The 13,096-nt window shown below is 43.7% G+C and overlaps 1 protein-coding gene across 3 annotated transcripts; it reads right to left on the reverse strand.

The window, feature by feature from the left end:
- Positions 1-261: 261 nt before the first annotated feature.
- On the reverse strand, positions 262-11,883 carry tpst1l (tyrosylprotein sulfotransferase 1, like). Of its 3 annotated transcripts, none has more exons than XM_039006048.1 (6): positions 11,494-11,883; positions 9,853-9,912; positions 3,226-3,910; positions 2,892-3,050; positions 2,487-2,740; positions 262-1,553 (listed from the first exon to the last, which is right to left on the reverse strand). In XM_039006048.1, the coding sequence occupies exons 3-6, from the start codon at positions 3,637-3,639 to the stop codon at positions 1,190-1,192; spliced, it is 1,191 nt and encodes a 396-aa protein (XP_038861976.1). In that variant the 5' UTR covers positions 3,640-3,910; positions 9,853-9,912; positions 11,494-11,883; the 3' UTR covers positions 262-1,189. The 3 variants fall into 3 exon arrangements, with proteins under 3 accessions (XP_038861976.1, XP_038861977.1, XP_038861975.1); XM_039006049.1 differs by lacking the exon at positions 9,853-9,912 and having other exon boundaries at positions 262-930; positions 1,352-1,553; positions 11,494-11,873; XM_039006047.1 differs by lacking the exon at positions 9,853-9,912.
- Between the last annotated feature and the right edge of the window lie 1,213 nt (positions 11,884-13,096).

Raw genomic sequence — 13,096 nt, forward strand, 5'->3', positions numbered from 1 at the left:
GCTTGCTTTCCCTAGCTAGATTTTATTATGTTGAGTTACTTGCGTACATTAATCGTAGTGCCCTGCATTGAGTTTCAGCGGTGATAAGATTCTTCTTAAAAAAAAAACATTATATACACATTGACAACATACAGTGCTTTACCGGCAGTACGGGAAAAAAATATCCACCATAAAACACTTAAAGATAAACCTTAGGCTGATTTTGGTGGGTACTGTAAGTCCTTAGCAAAGAAACCTGAAATAAATGCTTACAGACAAATACTTGTTATACAGTGATTTGCCTTATTTATTTTGACAAAACAAGCTACAAAATCTAATACTGAATGAATGCTCCAACAAAATAATTTATTAAGAAAATAAACATGACATCTTGAAAAATATAAATGTATGCCTACTTACACATATATATACACACACACACTCTCGCAGATCTTTCCAAAAACATGTTCACAGATTTTGGATGAGTGACAGGAAGTTAATAAGAAACATAGAAATGGTACCAGGTTCAACAATTGTGGTACAAATTCACATTACACTGCAACACTATTGGTACATGGAGGGGTCTGTGGAGGGAGTGGAGGCAGAATTTCAGACAGGGGACTTTCCTGAGAATGAGTCAAGGGAAGAGGCACCGGAGTTCCCACACAGTGGCATCCACTGTCCCACAGAATTGTGGCGCAATAAACGGATCCATATTTGATGCCCTCATTCCACTGAAATAACACAACATAGGCTAACGGTCACAGTGGCCTAAGCAAAAACACAGATGCAGTTTAGAATCCTCTTCAGTGGGGTTGATGGTGGGCTGAGAGCCAATGGGAAAGTAGCGTGGAACTGGAGAGGGTTCTAGAATGTCCAAAGTGCATTGTGTATACCTCCTCCTCCTTTCTTTTCCACCTAACTGGGATGTAGGATTTCTGTTCTCTGAAGCTGAGGAGAGGAAAATCAGCATCAGTCTTTAAGGAAGAGCACATGCAGATATGAAAATATGTGCATGACACAGGTGGCTCCTTAATAGGGGAGGACGGGCTCATCGTAATGGCTGGAACGGAATTAATGGATTGGTATCAAACATAAAGACATGGTTTCCATGTGTTGGATACCATTCCACTTAATCCATTCCAGCCATTATGAGCAGTCCTTCCCTCACCAGTCTCCTGTGGTGCAGGAGTATATTACTTATTTATGATCACTGAGCATTGGGGTTCTTCATTTCCAGCATCACGAGGATATGCATGTTGCCCTTCCTATCAGACTTTCCATCTGTACGCGTCTCCCTTACAAATGATACTGTCCATAAGAATACAAATATGAAAGGATGTAAATTCTGATTTGGTGAGTCAGGTCTCACCAGTGTGTAGTTGTTGGGGGCTATGATGGGGTCTGGCCGGGTGTAGTCTGGGGGGTTTGCAAGGGGGTCGTAGCCGAGGCGGGCGAGCATGGGGGCGATGTCATCCATCTCACGCAGCACATCAGAGGGGATGTGACCCACCCACTTAGAGAGGGCGTCTGTGTTTACAGGGTTCACGACCTGGTCTGTGGACCGCTCCACTCTACAGGGGGAGAACAGACAGATATAACATTAGTGTCTGTGTGTTTGTGTGAGACTTGATTCTCCACCTGACCTCTCCAACCTACAAGGGTCTAGACTAATTCCAATGCGTGTGTGCGCGCATCTATTTTTGTCCTGGCTTTGAGAGGTGCATATGGTTATGACAAGATGTAATGATTGCATAAGACAGAAGTATTATATAAAGCAGCTCACTGACTACCACAGCTGGCTTCACATTATGTCTCATCTCTCTTCTAAACCTTCCATTAAACCCTCATACATACATACAGCTCCAGACCTGGCTTCAAATGCTATTTGAACTCATTTAAAATACTTTATCTGGGATTGTTTGAGCAGAATAGTCAAAAAGGTGAAAAGAAAACCCTGTCCATTTGGCACTCCAGGCAAACAAGAGCAGACACTAAAAGTATTTGAAAATGTCAAATAGTATTTTAACCCAGGTCTGTACTGCACCGCACAGCTGGAAAAACCAGACTGTGACTGACCCCTGTACGCTTCATGAGCATTGTCAGTGTCCACTTATTCTATCATTCGGAAATGGAAGATAACTACCTATTCTTCAGGCATCTCTTTATTGCGAACTATACCATAACGCATCAAACGTCTGGTATGCAATCACCAGAAGATGAGACAAGCGGGTGAGGTATGTGTGTGTGTGTGTGTGTGAGATTGAGCAGGGAATTTCTGTATGTGTCTATGTGTATTTATTGAGGCAGTGTGTAAGTGAGAGAGAGACGTGTGCGTTGTGAAGACAGACTGTGTAATGTGTGAATCCTGTGTAAGGAGTAATACTAAGTACACCTGTGAGCCATAATCTTCTACAGCAAAGGTTAAAGGGGAAAGGAAATAATGATTCTTAGGAGGGTGCTTGTCATGCATGTACATAAAGACAAACTCGCTCTCTTTCGCTCACTTGGACAGCGACACTCCACCGGCCTTGCCAATGAGGTCTTCGTGGTGTAGCACGGCCGGGTCCCACGGCAACCCCAGGAAGCTCAGCAGCTTCCTCATCTCTTCCTCTGGGTGCAGTACCAGGTGCTCGTAGCGCACAGGCAGACAGCTGCCCTCAGGCGCCCCCTGGCACTGGGAGTACATGCCCTCCATCGCACGGCTCCACTTAGTTAGACAGTCCCTGTAACTAGTCAGGTCAAAACCAGAGATGGTCACCTGCAAGAAGAGAGGAGGGAGAAGGAGTCTGTGTTAAAGAGAAATATAGAGAAGAGAGTGAAGTGTCTGGAGAGCTCATGAATGGAAGCTCATCAGACCACAGCATGCAGAGGGAACCCCCTCCCCCACCCCACACAACAGCAGTTGCTACCTTGCGTGAGATCATGGAGTGGACGGTAGCCCTTCCATCCCGTAGCATGAGAACAAACTTGGCCTGGGGGAAAATACGGGCCAGGTAGGACAGAGACTTCAGAGCAAATGGATCCTTGTTACAGAGCCTGGCTGCTGGCTCCCCATGACCTATTATTACCTGGTGGAAGAAATCAATCAATCAAGCAATGAATCAAGTCGCAAAGCTATAGAAAATGGTGCAGTTACAATTTAATTACACTGCAGCATCCCAGCCTAGGCAAACCTTCCCATGTTTCAGGATGACCTGATGTAAAGTGAGAAGACAAACAGGAGAGACAAACACCATGGCTAACCTCCAGTAAGAACGCCCGCACTGCTGAGTCCAACACCTGGTCAGTGACCCCGGCCTCGTCCAGTCTGACCCGCTCTCTGGCCGAGCGACTCCAGGTGGCACGCATGGCAAGGAGACGCGGGATCACCCGTGTCTCCTCCCCGCAACGCACTGCATTGTGGGCATCCAGCATGGCCCGCATCAGTGTGGTGCCGCTCCGAGGGAACCCACCAATGAAAATGAGGGGTGTGTCCTCGCCATAGTAAATGGGAGATGCTTGGCTCTGATTGGTGGAGCCCAGGTGGGCATCTGCCCAGGTATGGCGGTGGGCGTGGTCAGGGGGAGGGCAGTCGATGCCACTCAGGCCCAGGTAGAGGAGAGAGGCGGAGCAGAGGAGAGCACAGCCCAATAACATGCTCACCTTCTGTCCCCTCATGGTCAGTTAGACTGGAGGTTTATGGGCTGTGGACTGGAGTTAAGAGTAGGAGCTTGGGGTATGATTTGGTATAAAATCTGTGGGTTGAGACCTAGAGGGTTGAGAGAGGGGCAAGGGAGAATGACTGAGGCCTTTGGGTAGAAAATAACGTAGTGAGGAACGTAGAGACCCGTCGTCGCTGGCGGTCTAGGACCCCCCCAGGTGGCTCTGAGAGGGGTCCTTTCCAGCTGGGTGCCAGCCCTGTACATATCCTTGATCCACCATACTGGACCTGCAACACACACACGTCAACAATACCCTTAGGAAAGGCTTATTTTTATTTTTGTTTTTAATTTATATTATTTCTTCTGGTGACCACATACAAAACACGCTATGTTATTACATAATTATTACGCATTACATTTTGGAACAATTTCAGAACAATTGTAGCTTCCTGCATGTGTCCTGTCATTGAACTCCCCAACGAATGACTGAACTAGCTGCCCAAGAGATACAGAAGAGAGTGTGCAGTTGGATTTCTGCAACATTCATATTCCACATCCTGCATTTGGAGAGCCACTAACTACACAGTTACGCTGCCTTCTCGTAAATGCCATCAACTCAATGCTCTCCCTTTCTTCTCAGCTCAGTTTCTTTCTTTCCTCTATCCCTCATTGTCACACTCATGTAAAGCCACTAAATGCTACTGTTCCATGTTTTTCTACAGTGACAGCTTGCTCAGCCACACTACAATGCAAAGCAATTTGTTTAAGATCCTATGAGTCACTACTAAACTGAATCAAAAGCCTGCCGAATGCCGATCCTCACATGCTGCAACAATCAACAGTTATATTTACTCTGCTAGCTAGTTTTAGGCTACTAAGAGTTTACACAGTGTTAACGCAGAGTTTGCACCCAAAACAAAAATGTACCTAAAACATTTACAAAGACTGTGTAGCCTAATTTATACATTTTTGTTCATTCCCTTCTGAAAGGCCTAGGTACAAATGCTTTGTACAAGTACATGTGGTCTCTGTATTAGCGAAGTACTTCAAAGTAACTGTCCTGTGTTAAGATTTCTATGAAATATGACCTATAATTAATTAAAATTACAGTGCATTTGGAAAGTATTCAGACCCCTTTCCGTTACAGCCTTATTCTAAAACGGATTCAATAGATTTTCCCCCGTCAATCTACACACACAACACCCCATAATGACAAAGCAAAAAAACAGGTTTAGACATTTTGGCAAATTAATTAAAAAAACAAATATCACATTTACATAAGTATTCAGACCCTTTACTTAGTACTTTGTTGAAGTACCTTTGGCAGCGGTTACAGCCCTGATTCTTGTTGAATATGACGTTACAAGCGTGACACCTGTATTTGGCGAGTTTCTCCCATCCTTCTCTGTTGATATCCCTCTAGTGGTGTGGGGGCAGTGATTTGGCAAAGTGGATGTGGTTATATCCTGCCTGGATGGCCCTGTCATGGGGGTAACGTCGGACGGGGCCACGGTGTTCCCGCCCCCCCGTTTCAGCTTCCAGTATCTATTCTGCAATAGTCTATGTGCAGGGAGGCTAGGGTCAGTCTGTCCTATCTGGTGCAATTCTCCTGTCTTATCTGGTGTCCTGTGTGAACTTAAGTATGCTCTCTCCCACTCTACCTCAATGCTCAGCTATGAAAAGCCAACTGACATTTACTCCTGAGGTGCTGAACTGTTGCACCCTCTACAACCACTGATTATTATTTGACCCTGCTGCTCCTTATTTATCAATGTTTGATCATCTCGAAGTACTCTTATAAATCGCCACCCGGCACAGCCAGAAGAGGAATGGCCACCCCTCAAGAGTATGGTTCCTCTCCAGGTTTCTTCCTAGTGTTGGATTCAGGGTAAACTTTGAACATTGAGATATTAGAGAATGATAGATCAGACGCATAGTGTATAAGGAGTGAAAGAAACTGGGTTTTATGTCAGGAGGTAATGGGTCTCCGTAGAAAGACAGATGGCTTTGGAATGTGTTGGGTGGACGGGAGGAGATCACAGGATTGCTATAGGGGAAGCGGATGGACATCTGTGGATTAGGCAAAGGAGAGGTTGAGGTCAGATCCCCTGAAGGGAGTAATAAGGGTTTACATCCACACTTGTTTTTTTTCTTCGCCTTTTTACTCCCAGATTTCGTGCTTACAATCTTTTCTCATCGCTGCAACTCCCCAAAGTGCTCGGGAGAGTCCTCTGACCATCAATATGTTTGGAAGAAAAAGGGGAAGGCTTGCAAGTCGAAGAACACCATCCTAACCGTGAAGCACGGGGGTGGCAGTATCATGTTGTGGGGGTGCTTTGCTGCAGGAGGGACTGGTGCACTTCACAAAATAGAAGGCATCATGAGGCAGGAAAATTATGTGGATTTATTGAAGCAACAGCTCAAGACATCAGTCAGGAAGTTAAAGCTTTGTCGCAAATGGGTCTTCCAAATGGACAATGACCCCAAACATACTTCCAAAGTTGTGGCAAAATGGCTTAATGACAACAACGTCAATGTATTGGAGTGGCCATCACAAAGCCCTGACCTCAAACCTATATAAAATTTGTGGGCAGAGCTGAAAAAGCGTGTGCGAGCAAGGAGGCCCACAAACCTGACTCAGTTACACCAGCTCTGTCAGGAGGAATGGGCCAAAATTCACCCAACTTATTGTGGGAGCTTGTGGAAGGCTACCTGAAACATTTGACCCAAGTTAAACAATTTAAAGGCAATGGTATCAAATACTAATTGAGTGTATGTAAACTTCTGACCCACTGGGAATGTGATGAAAGAAATAAAAGCTGAAATAAATCATTCTCTCTACTATTATTCTGACATTCCACATTCTTAAAATAAAGTGGTGATCCTACTGACCTAAAACAGGGAATTTCTACTAGGATTAAATGTCAGGAATTGTGAAAACCTGAGTTTAAATGTATTTGGCTAAGGTGTATGTAAACTTCCGACTTCAACTGTATACACTACCACTGGTGGAACCATGTATTTGTTTTATACAGCTGTATGACCCAATAGGTGAATAAACTTGGTTTAAGCTTTACTAGTCGTCCTTGAGTGTTAACAGGTTCATTTAGAACCTAACAATGCCAAAACATTTAGGAGATAGAGGTGCTCAAAGTTGGCCCATTTTGCATTCCCCACCATTTTGATATTATTTAAAAGCTTACAAACAGGTTGTCGAAAGTTATTGAAATCAAATGGAATGACACTCTGGTCTAATGTAGTGCACTATATAGGAAATAGGGTGCCATTAGGGACTCAAATGTAATCTGTCCCAGAATGAAGAGTAGGCTACAGAGCAGTCTCATTGGCTCTCTTCTCCTGTCTGTTCAGTGGATGTGGAAGACTGGGCCTCTGGTTGAAACAGGGAGGCAACACCCACTTTCTGAATTGGAGTACTAGCTAGCCAACTTGTTACATTTCTTTTTTTCTTTTCTTTAAAAAAAAATGTTATCCCCTTTTCTCCCCAATTTTCATGGTATCCAATCGCTAGTAATTACTATCTTGTCTCATCGCTACAACTCCCGTATGGGCTCGGGAGAGACGAAGGTCGAAAGCCATGCGTCCTCCGAAGCACAACCCAACCAAGCCGCACTGCTTCTTAACACAGCGCACCTCCAACCCGGAAGCCAGCCGCACCAATGTGTCGGAGGAAACACCGTGCACCCGCCCCCCTCGGTTAGCGCGCACTGCGCCCGGCCCGCCACAGGAGTCACTGGAGCGCGATGAGACAAGGATATCCCTACCGGCCAAACCCTCCCTAACCCGGACGACGCTATGCCAAGTGTGCGTCGCCCCACGGACCTCCCGGTCGCGGCCGGCTGCGACAGAGCCTGGGCGCGAACCCAGAGACTCTGGTGGCGCAGCTAGCACTGCGATGCAGTGCTCTAGACCACTGCGCCACCCTGGAGGCAACTTGTTACATTTCTGACAGATGAGGATGTTGAATGTGAACACTGGACAGAAATTGGTAAATAATAAATGATTATTATTATGTACATTATATAGGCTGTTATTTCAGCATGAGTAGTGTGACGACCACGAATGAGAAGGTTTTGAATTCATTCAGTCTAGTCCAGACACTGCGCTTCCCCTTTCATTTCCAATGACATAGCCAGCATCAGGTGCGCAATAAGGCGACAGTTGCCATTTATTTTGTTCTATAGTGTGCGTTGTAACCGTGTCTTAAAGCCAACATGGGCGCCGAATCGAATCCACTATTTCCATTATTGGATTACAATTAAATAGTTAAGTCAACGTTAATCTCCGCTGGAGTTCTATGGACGGATTGGCTAGATCTGTACAACCAGTCAGGAGCCCTCAACCACAAACATAGCAAGGCCTATTTGAATGCAGGACTTCAACAGTGTGTGACCATAGGGATGGGATTAGCAAGGCTATGTGAGAATGCACTGTCGAAAAACAGTCCAGAACTGCCCTAAATGTGTGTGTTAGAGATTGCCAGGTATGTGATAGCTCAGAACGTGTGTGTGTGTGTGTGTAGGATTATTCCACGATTCTCTATCGGACACTGAGCTCCAGGATGTTAACCTACAGTGGCAAGAAAAAGTAGGTGAACCTTTTGGAATTACCTGGATTTCTGCATAAATTGGTCATCAGATTTGATCTGATCTTCATCTAAGTCACAACAATAGACAAACAGTGTGCTTAAACTAATAACACACAAATTGTATTTTTCTTGTCTATATTGAATACATAATTTAAACATTCACAGTGTAGGTTAGAAAAAGTATGTGAACCCCTAGGCTAATGACTCCTCCAAAAGCTAATTGGAGTCCAATCAATGAGACGAGATTGGAGATGTTGCTTAGAGCTGCCTTGCCCTATAAAAAAACTCAAAAAAATTGAGTTTACTATTCACAAGAAGCATTGCCTGATGTGAACCATGCCTCGAACAAAAGAGATCTCAGAAGACATAAGATTAAGAATTGTTGAGTATCTCTAAAAGCCTTGATGTTCATCAGTCAGCAGTAAGACACATGGTCTATAAATGGAGAAAGTTCAGCACTGTTGCTACTCTCCCTAGGAGTGGCCGTCCTGCAAAGAAGACTGCAAGAGCACAGCGCAGAATGCTCAATGAGGTTAAGAAGAATCAGTGTCAGCTAAAGACTTACAGAAATCTCTGGAACATGCTAACATCTCTGTTGACGAGTCCACAATACATAAAACACTAAACAAGAATGGTGTCCATGGGAGGACACCACAGAAGAAGCCACTGCGGTCTGAAGTTTGCAAAAGTGCACCTGGATGTTCCACAGCGCTACTGGCAAAATATTCTGTGGACAGATAAAACTACAATTGAGTTGTTTGGAAGGAACACACAACACTATGTGTGGAGAAAAAAGGGCACAGCACACCAACATCAAAACCTCATCCCAACTGTAAAGTATGGTGGAGGGAGCATCATGGTTTGGGACTGCTTTGCTGCCTCAGGGCATGGACAGCTTGCCATCAGATGGAAAAATTCAATCCCAAGTTTATCAAGACATTTCGCAGGAGAATAGGCTATCTGTCCACCAATTGAAGCTCAACAGAAGTTGGGTTATGCAACAGGACAACGACCCAAAACACAGAAGTAAATCAACAACAGAATGGCTTCAACAGAAGAAAATACACCTTCTGGAGTGGCCCAGTAAGAGTCCTGACTTCAACCCGATTGAGATGCTGTGGCATGACATCAAGAGAGCAGTTCACACCAGACATCCCAAGAATATTGCTGAACTGAAACAGTTTTGTAAAGAGGAATGGTCCAAAATTGCTGTCAAAGGCGGGTCAACCCGTTATTAAATCCAAGGGTTCACATAATTTCTCCACCCTGCACTGTGAATGTTTACACAGTATGTTCAATAAAGACATGAACATGTATAATTGTTTATGTGTCATTACTTTAAGCAGACCGTGTTTGTCTATTGTTGTGACCTAGATGAAGATCAGATAAAATGTTATGATCAATTTACGCAGAAATCCAGGTATTTCCAAAGGGTTCACATACTTTTTCTTGTCACTGTAAATGACATAACAGACCAGGCAGAATAACCAGTGAACATCTGGTCATGAGGGGTAGGGTGAAGTTAGCTGCTTTTAGAAACACAAGTATTTACACACTAGCGTTGATAGGAATTAGCTTGCAAAAAAAAACGCAATAGTCTGCCAAAATTCTATTTCAACTTACTCTGCCGATTGTCCGTAGGTTTGGTCCTTATGCGGGGTGGGTAGAGAAAGAAAAAAAAACCTGAATAGAACGTAAACAGACTTAGCAAATCTGGGTCTGTTGTGGACCCACTTCCTCTCTGCTTCACTCATATCAAAAATAAAAGTCCTGCACATGCACAAAAAGCAAGAACTTGTGGGGAACTTCTATTTTGAAATGAGGTAAGCAGAGAGGAACTTTGCCTAAACATCAGACTGTTACAATGGTTACACCATGAATATCAGTCTGAAAGTCACAAAAAAAGATGCAAGTCTCTACAAGCCAGAATATTGACTACAATTACATTTACTTTAAGGAATTCCTAGTCAGTTGCACAACTAAGTAAGCGTTTCACTGTCAAGTCCACACCAGTTGTATTCTGCACATGTGAGAAATAACATTTTATTTGAATGCATCCAACTGAAATTTGTCTTCCACATTTAACCCAAGCCCTCTGAATCAGAGAGATGTTGTTGGGGGTTAACTGACTTTCTCAAGGGCAGAACAGAAGATTTTTTCCATTTGCCGTCTCGGCGATTCAAGCCAGCAACCTTTTGATTACTGGCCCAACGCTCTTAACCGCTAGGCTACCTGCCGCCCCATGTACTGGTTGTATATTTTGTTGGTCCTTTTGGCAGTAGGAGGTGGAGAAAGGAAGGCGTTTACCCTACTTTTTGCGGTGTTGGTAGGTTCTGTCCCTTGTATTTTCAATCTGTTGAGGCATTGCTTGTGATGCACAATATGTAAACAATAGTCGAATTTAGTCCACCAAAGCCCTCAGTTGGAAGAGGTTTGCTGGTCTGTTAGGCACTGCCATATAGTGCAAGTGTTTGTCACATGTGAATTGCATTAGTATTGAAATTAAAAACAAGATATATTTACACAAACTAGCATACTGAATGTCTGATTGATGTGGATATTTGTCTCACATTCCTGCCTCCAAAAGGACCAACCACATGGACAACCAGTGAAGCATCATTTTATTCAACATTCTGGTTTGTAGAGGTCATGAGAGGAATCTTCCCTGATCTGAACGCTAATTTCTGCCCGACATATAATTATTTGCAATTCTTGGGTCTTCAGGCTAAGAGAAACTGAACTTGCTGAGGAACTACAACAAACCAAAGTTGGGAAATTATGTTTAAATATACTTTCCATTAGATGATACATTCCAAGCCTACATTCAATCGACATTCCAAGCCTACATTCAATCGAAGTACATTTAAATTGTATTTAACATTTTTTGACAAGCTAATTTCCAAAAATCAGCTAGGGTTATGTAAGCTAGCTAGGCCAGCGGTCAACACTGAAAAAATAAAAAACAGCACCTCCGGTGAACAGGGGTGTAATCATTAGCTCAAACAGCTGCATTCCGTTATGTAATTAAAATGGGAGACAATTTTGCAACTAAAACGAGGGACAAATTCAGGTAGGACCCTCCCCGTTTCGTTCAGTTTGCTTCCCTTTAAGAAACGTTTTGCAACCGAATCGGCCTAATTAATACACCTCTGGTTAAATCAACAGTATTACTACCTCCAGTGAATTGTGAATACCCAGGAAGCGCAATTGGTAGTAGTTTTGTATACCCAAAACTTCACGGAATCGAATGTGAATATCACTCACCTTAACTGCCGAGAGTCTCTGAAAAAGAAAGGTCCGTTGTATTGTGCAACTGCAAAATAGAGGAAACTCAACTTCTCAACACAAGCCGCTCAAACAAGATAAATTGTGTAATTTAAACGAGTTTAACTATGGTGTTGTCTTGTCACCAGTCTGAAGTTCAGCCGTATCTACTGTCGTACAACACAACCTAAGTAGAGTAATTCAGCATTCTTAAAAGAAACGCCTGAACGGTGTTTATTTCTTTCTGGTCCTGACGAGAGAAAATAACTATCGGGGAGGTTCTCTTTTGCACTGTTCAACCAATCGAGTAAACGTGGAGGAGGAGTTAAGATGGAGTTTGCCCTTGTTAATGGATGTTAACGTCCAAAAGTAACATCACATGCTCTCTTTCCATTCCTCCTAAAGACCGGATGCAGTCGTTTGACTCCACTGACGGTGTACGGGACAGTTGCCATAAAGGCACTACCACAGCTAGAATAATGAGACAGATATTTAAACGGATGTATAAGTGTGAAGCATCCGGTTTGCCGCTTCCCACTCACTACCAAATATGGTGATGAGAGGAAGCCCAGTGGACGGCAGTGGGAGAATAGATGGATTTTTTTATTGCACACGTATTTCAGGGTAGGCGCTCCCTAACGGCAATATGCAAATATCTGCTAGAACGCGCCAATAGGATCTCGCTAACTCATGATTGGCTCTAACCCTCTTTCCTTGCTTGTTCTGCCCACTATGGCTCATTTGTTCCCATTGGAAACGACAGGCTGTGGTCTATCTTGGGTTAGTTGTAAATTCCCTTTAATACATAGACACTTTCACAGTACAATATGAAGATCGTCTGAAACGGCTTCTCCATAGAAATCCCGATCACACTTGTCGGCGATGTCATATCGCAGCGACGTTGGCTATGCTCATGCGTAGAAACACATAATCAGGTCTAAAGGTAGTCTAGCTCCGAACTGCGCATGGGCAGGCTGTCAAATCAAAGGCACTCCTTCGATATAAAGTAGTTTTTTACAAAAATAAAAACTTACTTAAATATAACAACTTGGTTTATAGTAAACACAATAGAGAACACCGCTAATTTGATCATACACCGGAGAAAAACCTCCACCTGATTCCTCATGTGAAGAAATTGAGGAATCTGGACATTCGGTTGATTTAGAAAATCCAGTCAATAGTCCCACACCCAAAAATACAAAAATAATTGTCTTTGCGCGAACTCCAGGTCAACATTGTTTATTTTTTTATATATATTTTTTTAATTCTCCAGGTCAACAATCGATGCTGTCTCTGCAAAGATAAACGAAAGAGCCAATGGTCTGGAGAAAATTATCTACGAAAAATCGTTGACCTCCAGACCTCTCTGAATCATGCATAAAATAGTATATAGCTTAAACTTGCAAACACTGCTTCTTCTGATAAATGCACTGCACAGGAGTAGACCATCTCTGACAAGCAAGAGGGCTTAGCTAAAGCAGAGCGATACCGGAGAAGGTGGGGGCTACGGCTTTACGGTGTCCCCGGGGACCACGGTGAGAATGTGAAGCGCATAGGTGGCACCGGACCTCCCCGATGGATATATGGACATGGCTGTGGATGT

The sequence above is a fragment of the Salvelinus namaycush genome, chromosome 12 (assembly GCF_016432855.1).
Source record: "Salvelinus namaycush isolate Seneca chromosome 12, SaNama_1.0, whole genome shotgun sequence".
NCBI lineage: Eukaryota > Metazoa > Chordata > Actinopteri > Salmoniformes > Salmonidae > Salvelinus > Salvelinus namaycush.